General features: G+C 38.2%; 1 protein-coding gene across 3 annotated transcripts in view; it reads left to right on the forward strand.

The window, feature by feature from the left end:
- Positions 1-19,218, forward strand: part of FRMPD4 (FERM and PDZ domain containing 4) — a 299,804-nt gene that overhangs the window by 253,847 nt on the left and 26,739 nt on the right. For 2 of the 3 annotated variants that reach the window (XM_042867630.1, XM_042867632.1), the window contains exon 5: positions 14,405-14,450. In XM_042867630.1, the coding sequence (XP_042723564.1) occupies positions 14,405-14,450 (46 nt within the window). Of the gene's footprint in view, positions 1-14,404; positions 14,466-19,218 lie in introns of all 3 variants that reach the window. The other variant, XM_042867631.1, reaches the window with a different exon arrangement.

The following is a 19,218-nucleotide window of genomic DNA, read 5'->3' on the forward strand; positions in this document are numbered from 1 at the left end:
AATTTGCTGTGTTGCATCCTAGAGATGTGCCAGCAGCAAGCACAGCCCAGGCTGACAGCGCGGGCTTTGCACAGAAGATGGTTATTGACGGACTGATGTAAAATGGCAGCCGCAGGCTGAAGTCGTGGCATGCCCTCACCCCTTTTATGTAATAGCCTGTGCTTAGAGCATTGCATAAGAAGACTCTTCCTGCTTAAGTGCTTTGTGTCAAATAACTGTGGCTGTGCTGGAAGTAAAGGCTGTGGCCTTCCCAGGGGGGTGCCTGCATCAGCTCTGAGCCCTGGTCCTGTCTCCTGCTCTGGGCATCAGCAGCCACGTGGGCGCTGGCAGAGCCCTGTTCAGCTGCAGAGTACACAAATGCCAGATTTCCAGCTTCATAGAATATATATTTTTCAGGATACATTCCACCATTTCTGCATTCAAGCAGCAAGGCAGAAGTAAGTTTCAAAATGAAATGATATAATTTCATATCCAGGAGTATGGTGATACTATCTCTGGCTTGAGACAAACTTCCCGTGGCAGTAGTCTTGAGATTCAGTAGAGGAGGTCACTGGTCACAAAGCTCTGTCTCTCTTTTCCTAGTTGGCCTGCTACAAAATTGTGAAACAGGCGAACAGCTTCACATTAAATTTAAAGCCTGGAAGAGATAAAAGGAACTAACTTTTTCTCAGAGAATCTGACTCTAATGTGAAGAAATTCCTCTGAGAGAAGCAATTACAATGGAAAGTGTTCAGCCATCCATGGGATCTGTTTCATTGCGGAGAAAAAATTATCAAGTCCTTTAAGTTCCTTGTGGGAAACTTTGGAGAGCAGCTTCGTAATTTTAAATCTGTTCTGAAGCAAAGACATCTACTATTTCACTGTCAGCTCTGAAGATACAGCAAGGCAGTCATACAGAAAGATATTAACTCAGTTACCCATAAGTTTTCTTTTATATAGAGCCTCCCATGTCTGAAGAACATTTGAAAAATACGTATTATCTTTTGTATGTAGTAAAGTAATCCACTCACCAGTCTGGATCTTGTGACGTACATCTGGCTCAGATTTCACTGCTCTCCAAGTGTATTAGAAAAGCATAAAATGAGATTAGGAGAAATGTTTTGTTCTTCTCAGTTGTTTCACCTGTGGAACGGAAAACTTTATGAACAAGATTACTGATGAGTACTCAAAAAATCCATTATCCCAAAGGACAAGAATGTACTTCAAAACAAAATCTTTCTCCAGTTGCATTGTTAACTTCTCCCTCTTTCATGCATCCACTACCTCCTTATTTTAGTACCAGAAAGCAAGGATCTTCTACTTTTTGTTATTTAGGCCATAACATTGATAAAGAAGCGTCTTTTCCCTGAGTGAGAATTGTTCTTGGGTGGAAAAAATTTCTCTAAATGATAACCTCACTTACTGCATGTGGCCAGTAGAGATTGAGATTTGGAAACTGATGCCATGATGTTAGGATGTTCGTGGAGCTTGCCACAGCAGAAAATACGCTATTTCCCTGCTCTGCAGCTAGCTTTCCTGTCAGGTTACCTGCTTTTTTTCTTTGCCTCTTCCTTAGGTGGCAGGGTATGTTGTAGCCTGTGGTGCCCAGCATTGCTGCTATTAGATGAATTAGGTTACAAGCCATGTAAGTACTTTCAAGTCTGCTGATAAAAAGAATAATTCTTCTCAGGATCAATTTCTTTAACAAATTGGTCTACTTGACCAGTACTACCGTTGTATCCACTTAGAAAGCTAAGAGTCTACTCTCTGAAAAGGTGGGCTTTGACCCACAAGGACAGTGTCAGTGTCATTGCATTGGCTTCTGGCAGTGACCTAAAAAAGAATTCTGGCAAGAATCTTCATCAGCGTGAATATTTATTTGGGAAATTGTATGTAATAGTCCTTATTGTGTTTATCCAAACCAGCAAGGTAGAGGCAGAGGCCTGCACCGCAGACCAGCTGGATGAGAGATAGCTATGCTTTCATTTCCCCAACTCATTCCACAGCTGTGAAAGGGCAAAATAACCAAGTTCATTTTGCTGGGAGATGAACTGTGCCTCTATAAATCTACTATTAGGATTGTCATTAATTTTGTCCTGCTGTTCTGTGCACTGGGGTGATTTACCATCCTACAGAAGAACATAGGCTGAAGCCCTGTAGTGAAGGGAGGTGACGGACACAGACCACACTGCAGCCAGGGTTGCTCCTGTGCTCATTTTTCCATTTGTGCTGCAGCCATTGTCATGACAAAGGATATGATGCTTCCATATAGCAAATAATCTTTGTTCACTTACTTTTACTTATAACTCTCTTTAGGGCAATAAATATGTGCTCAGCAAGTAGTCACAAGATCTATCTGAAAAATGCAAGTAAACAAAATAAAGTATTTTGAAAATACCTAGAAAAATCTTTTAGCAAGTTGTGTGAATCCAGTCCTTTTTTCTTTCTTTCCTGTGCCAATATCCATCTTCCCTCCTACCACCTTCAGCAAACTACATCTCCGCCCCCTCTTCTTCTCCGCAAACAGCTTCCCCCTCACTGCTTTCTAAGGAGTAGAGAGGTGTTTTACTGTCCTCCTCTCCACTCCTGACTATTGGCCACAGCTTAAGGAGCAAGAGAGGACTGTGTTTCAGTGATAAAACTGACTCATTTTCACTTTTTTGCCCCAGCACAGAGCTCAGCGATGCTGTAGAGGCAGTGGGTTGGGCAGCCTTGTGTGCAGCACACTGTGTATCCCCATGTGAACTCTAGGCTGGATGGTACGGATAATAACACATGGGCTTGACTTTGCAAGCGGGGGTGTTTTCTTGGGGGGGAAATCAGTAGTGAAGAGCTTGGCATCGTGTTCTTACTGTTTTTGTTAACCATGGTTTCTAGATTAAAGCTAGCATTGGTATGTCCAACTGCACTGCAATTATGTCTTCATTTTTTGTGTGGATGTAAGAATGCAACTGTTCACCATTTTATGCTTCGTTTTTTGTTTGGTAATTTTCTTCTCCCCATTTCAAACGTTCCTTCCCCCCTTATATTTTAAAGTACTTTTTGCATTTATCAGGGAAGAATTTCTACTCAAGAGTAATTTGAGTTTTGTCTTAAGGAACACCTTATGTGCAGCGTGCATTCACTTTTAATTGTTCACTGAGACTTTTATTAGTGATCCTTTGTAAGTGTAAAATAGGCTGTGTAGTTCTTGTGATACAAAAGGGGAGCAAATAAAGAGGGCATTAGGGTAAACATATTATTAAGCTGACCAGTGCAAATATTTAAATGCATTCACTGAAAATCAACAAAATTTTGAGCTTTAAATAGATTTCTAAAGCCATGTCTTATTGATTGCAACACAATCAATAAGATTTAATTAATTTTTTAATTAAATTAATTAGATTTAAAATAAATAAATGGTACTTTAGTAAAGAACAAACAGACAAACAATAGGGGAGGAGAAACTTTGAATTTTCTGCATTCTGAACATTTCATATATATTCATGGCAGGACTTTTCAATAAATGCTACAATTTAACATTAAGAAGAAGAAAAAAAAAAGGTTAACTGGCTGGAAACGATTTTTACTCATTTTCTCCACATAGCAGTCCGCATCTTAAATATATTAAATAATGTGTGAGGACACAAACACAGCCAAGCATTTTGCACATCAGCTCTGCTGCTGCCTGAATTACTGTGCCATGTGCACGGTAGTTTGAAAAGAGTAACTTCTTTTGCTGCCTGTCCAAATCATTATACAATCACATTTACCATGATTCATGCTGCTTCAGTGGCACATGGGTAAGTCTTTGGCATTTGACCAACCAATTTTCTATTCCCGATTCAGTAAGAAAAATCATTCTGCATTAGTCTCCGCAGCTCGGTATCCATCAGTTGTCTAACCTTGCAGATAAAATAACAGTAATAAAACCTACAAAAACCCAGCCACTGACCACTGAAACTTTTCTTAATGAGGAATTAAATGACTTTTGTTCCATTGAAACAGTTATTCTTAAAACTATTCCAATCAATCTTTAATTATTTAAAACATAATAATAAACTTGTACCATAGCAAAGAAAAAAAAAGATGCTCTTAGATTGGGTCAAACAGTCTGATTCTCATAAAGGTGGTAGGAGTTAAAACCAGCAATAACAGCATTCAAACATCTGAAAGAAAAATACTATTTACTCTTTGAATGAATGTTGTTTTCTTTTCTTAAGGAATACTAATAAAGTCAATAATATTGAACAGAGAATAATATATAAGTACAGTGTTCTTCAGAATTCAAGAGCTTTATCTCATTTCTGAATGCATCTTTCTTTTTCTTCTTTGTTTAGAGCTGAGATGTTTGGGAAAGATGTCTGACCCAAAAGAGCTCTAAGTGAATGTTATGTATTATTAACAAGAGCTCTGATAATTCTCTAAGACAAGATGCTCTTAAAGCATTTAAAACATATATTCAGCTTAACATTTTCTCAGTGAAGTCTTACCTAATGTTTTGCTTTTTGAAAAGCACAAAGGAAGTGTAAAAAATAGAAAGCTACAGGAAGGATGTGTGTGAACACCTGACCTTTTGTTACTACAAGCATAATACCCTAATCCAAAGAGAATACAAATGCAGTACAGATTATGAATAGCAGCTGTAATGGTTTCTGTTGCTTTCAGTACATGTGAAAATACAGCTCTGGAGGTAAAAGATTATGGTTAATCTGTCACATAATAAAAATATATTTGAGATTTTGTTGTCATTTTTTGCGATCTCACCTCCTCTTAATCAAACTCACGTAGACCTCTTTTACATTCGTACTGATACAGGTGTCATTTCTTTACAGTATCTGACTTCTTCAGCTATCTTTTATTTCACTTTCTTATTTCCACATTCTGCATGCACCCTCTTTTAGAGCATGCAGTTTTGTTGATGAAAGCGACAGCACTTTGCCTGGTGCTAGAAGATTCTGTGACAATTGCAGCAAGTACACTGGTCTACAGATCCTTCCATGTAGTTGCCATAAACAGTCACTTGTCAGACTAGCTTCAGTTTTGTGATTAATGGTAGCTGAGCTGCACCTTGCTCATTCTATCACCAGTGCCATTTAAAATGAGTATGACCTGCATGTGTAGTAACATTTCTGTGAAATTAGCCGTTAGATGTGCCATGAAGTTTTTGTTGGTTTCTTCGCTAATTTTATGGTTTTTGCTGAAGGGATGACCATGCATAAAATCTGCTTTATTTAAAACCTGAGCTGTCAGAGTTTCTGAGTCTGCTGGAACTGATAGACAGTGCTCACACACTGGTCCAGAGGTGTGGAAAAAGTAGCCAGCTTTTTCCATTTGGTATAGAAAGACTGATTTAGTGTAACAACAAACCATGACCATAGCTGTTGGTCTTTTGCTGCTGATTTTTCCTGATTGTGTGAAACTATTCAGTTTTTTTTTCCCTGTTGTCAAGATATCCACATCTTAAGCATGCTGCTCTGAGATGTGCAATGAAAAGAAGTAGCCTAGCATCAATGAAATCAAAATTTTGCCTTCCCATGAGGCATGAGAGATCTGCTGCACTAAAACTGGAGGAAAAAATTAAAGAGATGATGATTATTACTTTGTAGTATATTTTCACACATGAGGGTAATTAAAAATAAAACTATCAGAAAAGAGAATTTATTTCCTAACCATAAGTTTATATTGCATCTCCTTGAAAGAAAAAAAAAAAAGTCTGGAATGAACAGGGCTTCACTATGTGAATTAAGTTAGATTTTTTTTCTGAGGAATCACTTTGAATTTCTAGATCAAATTGTTAACCTCTTTTTTTGCTGTGTTATAAAGGAATGGAGTAACACCAATTTTCACGGCTTGGAAAGTCACCTCATCATTTCATTTCCTTTAGTCTTTCCATTATTTTGTCTGTTTCCACTGTTGATGTTGAAATTCAAACCCTATGTGACTGCATCAGGATATATAAGCAATGGTTGAAAATTCAGTATTGCACCAGAAAACCCCTCTTCATCTAGTTCAGATCATAGAATTATAGAATAGTCTGGGTTGGAAGGGACCTTTAAGATCACCTAGTTCCAACCCTCTGCTATAGGCAGGGACACCTCCCACTAGACCAGGTTGCTCAAAGCCCCATCCAGCCTGGCCTTGAATGCCTCCAGGTATGGGCATCCACAACCTCACTGGGCAGCCTGTTCCAGTGTCACACCACCCTCACAGTAAATAATTTCTTCCTGATATCTAGTCTGTGTCTATTCTCTTCTAGTTTAAAGCCACTTCTCCTTATTCTGTTGCTACATGCCCTTGTAAAAAGTTTCTCTCCAGCTTTCCTGTAGGGCCCTTTCAGGTGATGAAAGGCCACTATAAGATCTCCTCAAAGCCTTCTCCTCTCCAGGATGAAAATCCCCTGCTCTTTCAGCCTGTCCTCATAGTGGAGGTGTTTCAGCCTTCTGATCATTTTTATGGCCCTCCTCTGGACTTGCTCCAACAGCTCCATGATCTTCTTGTGTTGGGAGCTGCAGAACTGGGCACAGCACTCCAGGTGGGGTCTCACAAGAGCACAGTAAAGAAGCAGAATCACCTCCCACAGCCTGCTGATCATGCTTCTCTTGATGCAACCCAGGATACAAGCACACATTGCCAGCTCATGTTGAGTCTTTCATCAGCCGACACTCCTAAATCCTTCTCCTCAGGGCTGTGCTCAAGTCATTCTCCACACAGTCTGTATTTGTGGTAGAGAAACATCTGGAACACTTACAGGAAAACACTCAAGGTGTTCCAGCATTTTTCTTTCTGTCACAGATAAAGGAATTCTGAATCTCATTGGGGCACACATCTGTATTTATAAAAATTTAGAAAATTAGAAGACTATTTTGATTATATTTACCTTTTTTTTTTTAAATTAGACTTTGCCATTATCATGTGTGCAAGTGTTAAAAATTCCTGATGGCTTTAGTTTTGGAAGTTGAGTTTAGGAAATGACAGAGTAATTGGACTGGATTTCATCATCATTACAATATCTCTGGTGGCTGCACCGAAGGATCGTTATGTGAGCTCATGCCACGGCTTCAAGACATTGTCTTTTGCATCAGCTTTGGTTAGATCTTCTAAGATGGTTATAATTCATCATTCTGTGCATTTTGCTCTGCAACTTCACTATTTCAGTAAAGTCCAAGTTCCTGAAAGTCCTCAGTAAGTATATTAGTGCAAAAGGTAAGCTGTCACCGAGTTATTTGCATTGGTTTAACACACCTAAATGTCACCACTATCTGATGGAATCAACAGTTTGGTGAATGAAGGTGAGATATAGACACCAACTTGTTCCGTAAATATCTGAGAGTATTGTTTAGTAGATCCATAACACCATTCCTGAAGATGGCTCATAAATAGACATCCTGAGGCTGATGTACATTGCACTGTGTTTATTGCATTTTGAGAATTAACTTTTCTTCAGAGCTACTGAGGCTTTGGCAGTTAATAGTAGGAAAACCAGCACTGAAATGTTGGTCACTGAAATGTGACCTGAGAGACCAATATTATCTCACTTTATTTGCCTTTGATCCTTTAGAACTAATGTGCAGAAAGTCTAATTAGAAGAGGACAGCTGAGCAATTAATTAATAGGGGAGTAAACTCTTATGTTTTTCTCCTTGGGAGTATAGCAAATCCATGCAGTGTGAAATGATTTATGCTGTGGTAGTGTGGCAGTAACACACTAACAGCATGACTTGGTGAAAATCTCATTCCATCAAATGCACATATATAGCCATCTGTCTCTCTCTTTTTCCAATGGCCAAAATAATCAAATAATGATCCTGATGCAGTAGACTACACCAAAGCTATTAACTCCTAATAACTTTCTTCTCCTGGTCTAGGCTGGGGCTCAGTGAGGGACATCTTAAATATGTCCAGATAGGAAAATGGCTGTCTAAGGAATGACCAGTCACTGCAGGGTTTTCTGTATGTTGCTGATACTCAAAGTTGCATTCCAGAATTAATTGAAGACTGATGTAATAAGAAGAAGCTAGCAAGGTACTGCCTGTTAAAGGATTGCAGGTGGCATTGCTCAATAATTAGATAGCACTGTAACACTGCTGTTGATATTCCACGCAGTCTTATCAAGGCAGTCTTGTATGGTGCACACAGGTATTTACAGTTCGACTTAACAGTTTGGTAACTTATTTATCAAAAATTATAAGCTTACAGTTGAGCATGTTAGCATCTGGGCAACTGGGCAACTCTGAGTATTTGTGAACAGAAGGATATTTTGGCTGGAGGTTATTATATGTCTTTGTGAACCACTAAAATTCAAGAACTTCTGCTTCATAGGGTTTTCCTTGCCACAGTGCTAATACAGGAGGAAACACAAGAGTGAATTTGATACATGTGAAAGCTTGACAGATAGAAAGCCTTAGGGAAAAGGAGGGGGTTTTTTTATTCTCAAAGCCATTACTGCACAGGCATCTGAAAAGGTATCTTCTGTATGAAAGCCCACCGGTGTGCCACAGCCCTGATCTGAAAGGACCACTTCTGTCAGAGCAGAGCGTAACTCAGCCTGCAGACACACTCACTTCTTGGCCCCTTATGGAGAATGCCAACCAGGGTTCCAATTAGTGCCAGTTGCAGACTGTGACAATTTTGAAGATTGACTTTCACACCATACCAGACCTTTAAAAGACAGTACATTTATATAAAACACAATTTGCTTTGACAGTAATTTTCTGTATGCTATTATTGAAGTTATTTATGTTAGAATCAGAGTATCTTTTCTCTCAGCTGAGTTTCTGCTGCTGTTTGATCCTGCAGTGCAGTAATAATCCTGTGCTTATATCTTTTCAACTTTATAGGACAGTATTCATCTCAGGCATCCATTGCTTGCTGCTTTTAGGGCTCAGACATTTGAACCAGAATCCTGTAAAATTCCCAGATTCTTGTGTGGATTGCTTCTGCCACTGAATGTCCTCACATATTTAATAGCAGACATAAATTTATAGGATGCTGCTAAGCAGAAGAGCAATTTTAATTAAACTGGGTGCCTCAAGAGTTCACAGGTTGACGTTGCTTGGATGTCAAGGTGATTTTACTGCAATGACAGTGAGGCTAAGGGCAGTTACATTACTAGAAACAGTGGAAAGAAAAAGCAAGCTTTCCAAATGTGTGATCCCTCTGCCTTTTGAAAGCAGGGACGTGAACACAGCCTTCTTATCTTCTTTACCCATATACCATGCAGCATTACCAATTCTCCCTTTGCTGGGGGCTCCACATCTCATCCTTTATGGTAACATGCATTATTTCACAAGCCTCTTGCTGCTCTTTTTTGCCTGCTGCATTCCTGCTGCTCTCTGAGATTGAGTTCCAATGCCATGTGTGTTATCTGCCTTGCCTCCATGATGGCAGCAGTGCCCATTCTAGCAGTGCACGGGATCTCCGGAGAGACTCTGCAGAGGTCCTTGCAGCCAGTTGGATGGGCACAGACTGAAATCCTTCTGTTGTCCTTTGAAAAGTTATTGCACTGTGTACTGGTAGCCTTTTGAAAAAGTTTGTTTTCCTTTCTTCTCCTAGAATTTGTCTGGAAAACATCATCTGCCTAGCGTTTGAGAAGTCAACTTCTTCAGCTTGTACCAAACTGGTCATCTATGGGTGCATGTAATCCAGAGGCCAGAAGCAGATTGCCCACAATACCTTGGCTTTTTTTTTCCTTTTAATGTTAATTCTTAATTGAAAGCTACTGAATCTTGGAAAAATTGTCCGTTGTTTGTGTGGTTTAGTGTTGCCTTCAGAAAATGGAGAGAGAACCCCCATACCTTGATTCCTGCTGGAGGAGTTCTGTTAAGTGGACATGAGCTGCATGGGTTTTTAGCTTGAATGTTTGTGTTTGTGCACTGCTGTCTCTCCTGTGACAAAAATAGCCTTGGGAAAGTCATTATCTTCTTATAGCCCCTCTCCCTTATCCCCCTACATTGTTTCATAGGCTTCACTGAGTACAGAATTTGTTCCCCAGCTTGTCACGGTTCTGCTATCCACCCAGGCAGGCTGACAACATTGCATGACCTGGAGGCACACACTGTGGGAAGACTGAGACAAGTCCACTCTGTCCCACCAAGTTCCCTGCCTCCAGCAGTTGTCTCCAGCCTTGGAGATAAACCCAGGTAGATCTTGGGCAAGCAATTTTTTTCCCACAGGAGCCATCACGTGTGACAGAAGTCTGGAGAAATAAAATTTGGAGTTCCCTCAGGTGAAAATAACTGCTGTAAAGGGAATGGGTTTTATGTAAAAATGTATATACTGCTCAAATCAAAATGATCCTTTAGAAATCTTTCTTAATGTACGACAACAGAATGACTTTATCTTTCTCATGCAAACTCTGCTTGTTATTACTGCCTTAATCTTCATAATAATGAAAGACATTCAAATGTTGAATGATTTTTCTCTAGCCTAGATACTAGATAAAGATGAGTTCTACTTTTCTTACCTTTGAACATGGCATTTGAGGTAACTTGATATATTTTGTAGTTAGTTTTTGACTCACTGAGATCCATTTTCTTATTTGAAAAATGTAGCGTCAAACATACCACCAATCATGGCATCTCACACTGTAATTGTGAATTTGGACCTATCTATCTCATAAGACCCAACACACAATAGAAAGTCCAGAAATAGAACAGAACGAATTATATTAAATGATATTGCTAATAAATGTAAATTATGTTGTTTATTATATGTCAGTTTCTAAGTTCTTCATCTTCAGTGGGAAAGAAACTTCATACACCTCTAGTATACAAAGCTGTTAAAAGTTTTTAAACTGGTATAGTTTTCCATTCTCAGTTCTTAAGAGTGAATACATGTAATATACATTCTTTGTCTTTACTCATGTACTACGTCTGCTATAGGACATGTAGAAAGAACAGAGACACTTGTTCCGTATCATTCAGATACTGGGAAGCTTCCCACTGCCCCCATCTGTCCCCATACGCCTTTTTCTCTTGCAGCTCAAAGAGAAGCAGAAGAGTAATTTCCAGATGCAAGTTTACAGACAAAGTCAATGGCTGGAATTGTAGCAGAATGTTAACATCTTGTGTAGTCCGAGATGCCTTACACTTAGTAATGCAACTTTAACCTTTATAATGGGCTATGATTTGATTCTCACAGCATCTATATTCTCTCATTGTTGCAGCCTAAGTAGCTGTAAGGAGTGCCAGAACAGACAAATGAAATCACCATTCAGAGCACTGCAAAGGACAAATAGATGAATCACCAAAATTCCCATAGCAGTTTTGAGATTTTAGCCTTGTGCTCACCATTTGATTCTAATCTCAGGAAATGAAAAAAAACATTATGAAACTTTTTTGTTTGTTTGTTTTCTTTTTGTTTGTTTTGTTTTGTTTTATTTTCTTGTAGTCAGCTGGTCAGATGGTAGAGCACCCAAAAACTCCAAAAGTGTTATCAAAGCTTGGAAATGCATATAATTGATCTTGAGTTTTGCTTCAAAAAGTGTATGTAGACAAGTCTAAATTTAAAAAATAAATAATTAGGTCATGGTTAAATGAGTATGGAAGTTAATTAAATATCTGCAATATATGCATATCTATTTTCTTTTACATTAGTCGGATTATTAAAGGGGGAAAAGACAATTCAGAGGGAAAGTAAGACTACAGTTGTTTCTTTAGCCTCTGCCATTATCTTTCTGAAGGTGTTTAGAAAAAGTAACTTAGGTGTGGTAAGTACCTCATTTATGCGATTTCATCTAAACTGTTTATACATTCTACTGTCAAAATATATATATATACATTTAAGCTATAGAATTTGCAGATCACAGTGTGTGGTCAATAATTCCAGTACTTTTCCACTGTTTTGATATATACAATATATGGTACAATAGAGTCTCCAGAGCAGTACAAGGATTATCATTTAATTATATATGATTTTCTAACAGCACTGGAAGTAGAAAATGATGTGAAATTTTGCCATCATGTGTTGAGGAGGTTTTGGAACAAATGGTTGAGTTGTGACTGATGAAATATGTATTTCTCTTACAACTATGCTGTGTTCTGCATGTAACGTGTTTTATTGAATATGTTTTCTCCAATTATGAGAGGGCTATAAATCGTGCTCAGCACCTGCTTTATGTATATGTAACATGCTTGAGGATACTCCAAATGGCCTAACTATAGCCTCAGATATTGAGTAGGTCCTGGCTCTGGTGTCCTCCCAGTGCAAGTGCCTGCCCCATAAGAAAGTCTTGTCTCCAAAATAAATCTTATATAATGACCTTTTGTTTTAAAAATGCTCTCGTTAGTCTTGCCTACACTGGCACTTGGACAGATTGGATCCAAGAGTAATGAAGAACAGGAAAACATATTCCTTAGAAGCTGATCTTCTCTTATAACGGCAACACTCTAAGGTAACTGACAGCAGGAGGCAGGGCTGGTTGTAGTCTTAGATTTCATGAGAAACAAATTAATGGATTGAAAGTAACATGGAGTACTTACCCCAGGGATGTGGTTTATCCTGTAAGTAAGAACTCTGAACTCTTCCATCTACACATATTCCTAGATAAATAGACCAGAGACAAATCGGATAGAAGCAGATACAATGGATGGGATTGTGAGATTCTTGAAATAAATTACACTTCTTATCATGTATTTTCAGAATCTCTAATATATGATAGGTAGAGTAGAAAAAAGTAAAGGGAAAACTATTGTTAACCAAAACAGAATGTAAATTGCTTCTTTCTGAACTACAAGCTATAAAATTTTCAAGAATAACAATGGAGAATGATAAAGAATAATTGCAGAGATTTTCAAAACTGCTATCAGTAGTCTTAAAACCAGACTGTAAATTTTCATAAATATGAACATTGTAAATAAAGACTATTTCATGATTAAGTAAATAATTTCCAGAGCTTTGGCAGGTTTTATTAAAATGAAAAATAATTGTGGGAAATTCCTTGAAGTATTTATAATTATATCTGAAGTAGAAAAAACAATTCTGCTTTGCGGCATTCAATTTTCACCACATGTAGCTCCTCTTTTTAATGTCTTTTAACATTCTTTCGAACTAATTTTATTTCTGTTGTTCTGAGCACAGATGAGCAATGTAAACCTTCAGTTCCTCCTTTTGAAAAGTCTACTTACACACTTTTCATGCAGTGATACAAATATCTAATAAGAGGAGTAAAAATTGAAGGTCAACAAATTTTACTTCAGGTTGGAGATATTTGGTCAGACCTTGCCCCTTGTGTGACTCCTGGCTTAGACAGAAGTAGAATTTACCATGTCATTTGGCTTTCAGAGATCTGCCAGCTTCAAGTATACCCTGACTTTCAGGACCGGTTTTCTGACTGAGCTTGCAGACTCTTCTTTTTTCTCATTGCTTTTTGGCTTTTTGAATGGTGTGTCAGTGTTGTGAATATGCAGTATAAGGTGACACTACATAAGACCAATACAGTGTGATTTATTTTAGTTTGTACTGCTGAACTGTTCAGGCATGTTAAATCAGTTGTACTTCAGTTAGCCAACCAATAAATCACATAAATAAGCAATTAATTGTGTTCAAAAGTGAAAGCAACAGAAAATCAACTCCATCTCAACAAAATAGCAACTGAATTTTTCATAGCTAATATTGTCCTCAGAAGGCCTCTGGCCAGCAGGGTAATAAAATGTATTGACTCCAGTTGACATCTTTTCCTCATTATTCCACTTTACCCTTTCTTTTCCCTAGTTATTCATGAGTTCCAACTACCCAGCAGTTGGTGACAAAATATGCATTAATTTGTCATTTGTCTGGACCACTTTATCTTATTGAGTTTCTTCTCTTCATGCTGTTAATCAGTTTTTGTTTGAGAGCTGCTCATCTATTCTCGATTCACTAGTTTCATCCTAAAGAGCTGTACTATTTCAAAAAAGACCTTTTGTTCAGCAATCTTGTGAAAACTGAACATTCTAACTGGGATATTCAACAGATATTCTTCGTCTACCAACAAAGAATAGACTAAGGAATCTGGAGCTAAATTTTGCCTTTAGTTTTGTTTTGAAAACACTGCTGCCTTCATTAAGTGTACAAGAGCTGGATGACATAAAAAGTGACTTTCATTTGTAAACTAGCCAAAATAAATGTGTAATCTATAGATGATGAATTGATATAGTTAATCGAATATTATTCCATTCTTACTGGAAAAAGCCATCATTAGGGGATTCAGGTCTCTGCTGGAGCAAAAATTTCACAGTATGAGCTGCAAAATTAAGTCAATTCAGTTTGTTATATTGGAGAAAAAATATTTTTTAATATTCATTGTAATTTTGGCATATTATTAATCTCTGTAATTCTCTGATGCATGGTTGTAATAAACATTTGCCATATTAATATAGTTTTCTGTATGAAAAAGAAAAGCTGATTATATGTAGTGCATAAACGTGTGACTTTTTACTTGATTTTATTTATTTTTCTTTTTACAGAAGCTGCAAAGAATCAATCCTTCTTACCGTTGTCCAACCTTACCCTGTAAGTATCTGCAGTGTTTTCTGAATGTTTCCTAGCAACATAGCAGCTTTTTCTCTGCCTATATTCTATCTATTTCTTTACCTTATCTTGGCAATAAAAAGAACGAAGGAGATAAGGGCTGTGTCTCTTAAAGGTGATGTTTCAGGTGTGTTACTGCATTCTGCACTAAAAGAATGTATTGCAAATTGAATAGTAACAGCATCTTTAAACTCCAGCCAGGAAAGTACCCAGAGTGGGATGCTGAGTTCTGCTTCTGTCATCCTCTGAAGTCTGGGATGTGGCGTAGGTCAAGTCCCCACTGCTGCACTGCCTCTGTCTCTGTGAAGCAGGAGTAACTTACCTTTCAGAGCCTGAATGGAGGCGGGGAGTGGGCATGGTGGTGCAGTAAGACTACTAACAGTATGGTCCAGCTAAATAAAGAACCTAAACTCTTTGAAGCTAGCCAAATTGTATGTAATATGGGGGGAAAGTCCTCACTCACTTTCCTTTTTATACAGATTGTCTTATTTCATCAGCTGACAGGTTTCATCCTTTTCTTTATCTATCAGATAACAGAAGAGCTCATGATTTGGTGCTACTGGTTATGTGTAGCCCATAGAAGTGGATTGTAAAGTGCAGTGCTTATGCCCTTGAGATGCTGTGGCTTGTCATTGCTGTGCTGCTGGTGTGAGGGCAAGCCTTTATATAGTGGATGTAAGGGAAATTGAAACCTAAATAAACTGTGCACTTCACATTCAGTGGGAGACCTTTACAGCACAGGTACAGTCTTTCTCCAGGCTTTGACCTGAAGAAGAAGGTACATCGTGACCTTCTATCTTCCCAGGTCTTTGGGTCCAAGCCCTATTTGCAGCAAAGCAGAAACTGTTCCACTCATTGCATAGCACATAAAGCTAATTAATAACTGATCTACCTCCAGACATTACTGAGACAGAAATGGCACCAAAGTATTGCATATGTTTTGTGTCAGCTACGCAGACTGATGTGTTCAGCTTATACGTGTGGTTGTGTTGCTCCTTTCTGGTAGGTCTGTTGGAGTCCTCCAGCTCTACCTCTGCAAAGGAGGCACTCACGCTTTTGGGAATTATAGAAGTTTTATCTCATATAGGCATGGAGTTTGTCTCCCTAAAAATGTCCACAGAGCAGTCAGCAGATATGATAGATGGTGCTTATCAGTGCTAGCTTTAACTGATCCTTTTTTATCTCAAAATTGGGATGTTTCAATGATATGGGCTTAGTGGGTGAACCTCAGCTACAGGACAGTTGCAGCTGGCAGATCTCCAGTTGTCCCCCTCCCATTGTATCTCACTATCTGTGCAGTTCAGGGCCAAGCTGGTTCGCAGTGTCCTTCCCTCACCACTTTCAAGCCCAAGTGTTCTTGCAGTGGAAACAAGGTGTGCATAGAGATGGGAAAGCTGAGATGCTGCCAGTGTGCAGAGCCAGGTTTGTTCCCTGCAGCAGCACAGGTTCCCTCAGTTTACGCAAACCCTGGGCTCTGAAGTCTCCTAGGGGCTCCTGAGTCACTCTGAGCAGCTGACCCATGCTGAACTTCGTACTGTTTCTGTTAATAGTGCCTGAGCCTCTTACGTGACATCCACCTTGGCTTTCCTTCCTGGTTATTGCCATACGCCATCTGTATTCTTCCATGCAGGAAGCAGTTGTACTGAGGGTAGTTGGTACTCTGGCAAATACATTTTGTCTCACAGTTTGGAAACAGTGTGTCTTCAAAAATTATGATATTCATGTTTTCTCCTTTAGTTTTTCTCCCTCCCTTTCTCCTTTTACAATTTTGCCTATAAAACTGGAAAGATGAAATAGAAACCAGTCAAAGGAAAAGTAAGAACTTTTAAATAAAGATAGAACCTCTTCCCCATTCTTGTCAGAAAAACATCACTAGAAATATTTCAGCTAGCTGTCTTTGTGATGGTGAACCTTTCTGTTTCTATAATTGCATGAAAAATACCTGTCAAGGTGGATTACAGGAGTGCTACTTCTTAATAGTTTTTATTTGTGCTATTTAGAGCGTGTTTTCATCTTTCTAAGTTAACCTTCCTTTATGATTGCAGGTGAATGTAGAGGTAATTTAGATTTATAGTACTGTGTAGCTCACCTAGTAATTTTGAAAGCTTTTGCAAATCATTTTGCTTAAGTACATTCTGTTTCGTTTAATGCTTAAACTCATTAAAATTTAATTTAATTGTTACCAAGCCAAAGCATTAGATTTTCTTGTTCTTTCCATCAATATAAAAATCTCTCCTATGTTCATATCACCACTGCTCGGAGAAGATGACTGAAGCACTTGAAGCAGTTTGAAGTTTTGATTTTTGCAAGTATAACATTTGATTATCATTTCTGAGCATTTTATTCTGTAAGTGGACTATCATTCTTACTGATGCCTTATTAAGTTTTAAGCATTGCTCAAAACAAATAACTTGCCTGTTTTGTTATCTCATCAGATTTTATGCCTAGAGATAATTTGATAAGTTGCTCTCATGATTAATCTCTTAAGTTCCTTGGATACAGTCCAGGCCCAGCTAAGGTCTATAGCAATTTTGCTGTTCATAAGCTTTGTTATGGGAAAAAGATAACATATTCTATGGGTTTTGCTTTCATTTGAAAGAGATGCTTTTTGTTATAACATATTTACATGTCTAAGATAAAATGTTTACAGAAAATTATTGATAGATAACACTTATTTCTGACTTGTAATGATGTAGCAACAAATGATCCTGTTGAGACTCGCAATGTTTTTCGTGCTGCTTTGCCTTATGGAGTCATTTAATAGGATCAACTACAATATCTAGAATTGTGGTTACAAAGACAGGTATAAAAAATAAACAAGTCCATTCCAAAGACTTCAAAAATGAGAAAGAATCCTAAGGCTGTAGTTTTAGGGAGCATTCAGAAGTCAGATATGAGTGTTGAATAGGTTGATTTTACTACTTGAAGCTGTTAGGGCTGTGTAGAAATGATAACTTTTTTTTTATTGTACTCATAATGGCCTTTTTCTCAGCCATCCTTAGTACCTTTGCCTCTGCATATCTTCATGTGAGCTTTTTTAGTACAGTCAGTTATATGCATAGTTTTAACTACACTCAGAGATCATGGTGTGGTTACTAATAAATATAACATTACTGTGCTTCTTCTTAGAAATGTAGGGTGGTACAAGGCCTCTTCCCAGCAACTCTTTCTTGTTTGAACCAGACTCCACTCACGTCAAAACTGTGCTGCATAGCCTTCATCTTTCACCTTTGTGCAAATGCCACTGAACACTGCTGCTCCTATCTTTTCTTTCAGAAGGCTTCTTCTTTGGCTGTATGGATTTTTATGGAATATGGTTGTACAAAATATGCAGTCTGTTCATCAGTGAGCACTGAGAAAATTCTTTGTGAACTTCTGTGTTATCTCAGCAAAATGAAAGCTCCTTCAGCCTATCCACCCATTCCTCTGTCTAGTTCTTTCTTCAGTCTTTCTCCCCAACAGTTGCCATTTGGTCTCTTCCCTCTTTGTGAGACATATCTCCCATCTCTGATGCATTATCATTACCATTATCTTTCATTTTTAATGCTTAGTTTTGTATGGACCAAAGGTTTCTTTCATGCCCAAAAGTCCTTGTGACAAAGTCAAGTCACATGTATGAGAAGCAATCATTAATTTAAAACAGTAATCTGTCAGTGTAGTGAGCTTTGGAGAAGCAGGAACCCAGAAGGCCAGCGGAGTGTATTTTATAAACTCCTCCATATTTGATGTCTGCACCCTCCACCAATTCCAAAGCAGATCTGTGATTTCACCTATAGTTTTTGGGACAATAGAAGAAAAACCAGGCTGTCATTTAATGTAGATGGAACTTCTAGAATTTTTGCAATGCCTAGGTTAAAGTTGGGTTTGGCTGTTCCTCACCTGGCCTATAGATTAGATATTGATTACCATCAAACGATAGTAAAATATATCTGATGCAAATATAATTGTCTCTGGTATATCACCTTGCTTAGGAAGAACAAAACAGGAATCTGAGAACCCAAATCTGACTGTTATTTCAGCAACTCAATTTGTGCCAGGTTTAACAAAGAAGTACTTCTGATGATGATCTGTCAGTACCCTGTGGTGATAACAAATTACTGCATGGTAAAATTTCTCAATATTATTACTTACATGTCCCTACCTGCTCTTCTACAATGCTCTTGTGAGCCGGTGTCATTTCAGCCTTGCTCACAGCTCTGAATAGTGGGTTTTAGTTTGCCTTTGGGCATTATGTACTGTTCCACTTAATAAATTTAATACTTCCTCTTATTCACATTTTATTTGCTCGCTAAATTTGGTCTCACATAATTGCCTTCAGGGATGGACCAAAAAGTCAACACATTTTTGCAGTCATGCAATTATTCCCTATTTCCTTAGAAACATAGTATTTCATGTTAGAATAATAACTAATTGTGGATAACAAGCTTAACATTAATTGCATATGTACAGTCTGGCTATTTAAAACTACCTTATTTCTATCTGATTTGACACTCATTGTCATGAAGAGGGTTTTCCTTTCACCTCTGGGACTGTCCCATACTGCTGCCTTGTCAGCTCAGCATTACAAGTATCTTCTTGTAAGAGCTAAATCCTTTTTCTTGAGCATGAGTAAAGGTTTTGTTGTTGCAGTTCTGTACCAGAAAGAGGTGGCTCAAAGGGCCTTGTGTTGCGAATAAAGACCATTTCACCTGGAATTGACTCCAAATTAGTTTACTTGCAAAAGTGGACGTCATACTAGATAGTTTTATTT

This window comes from Lagopus leucura, unplaced genomic scaffold (genome assembly GCF_019238085.1).
Source record: "Lagopus leucura isolate 7727_CA_CO unplaced genomic scaffold, USGS_WTPT01 Super-Scaffold_100001, whole genome shotgun sequence".
NCBI classification, from domain to species: Eukaryota; Metazoa; Chordata; class Aves; order Galliformes; family Phasianidae; genus Lagopus; species Lagopus leucura.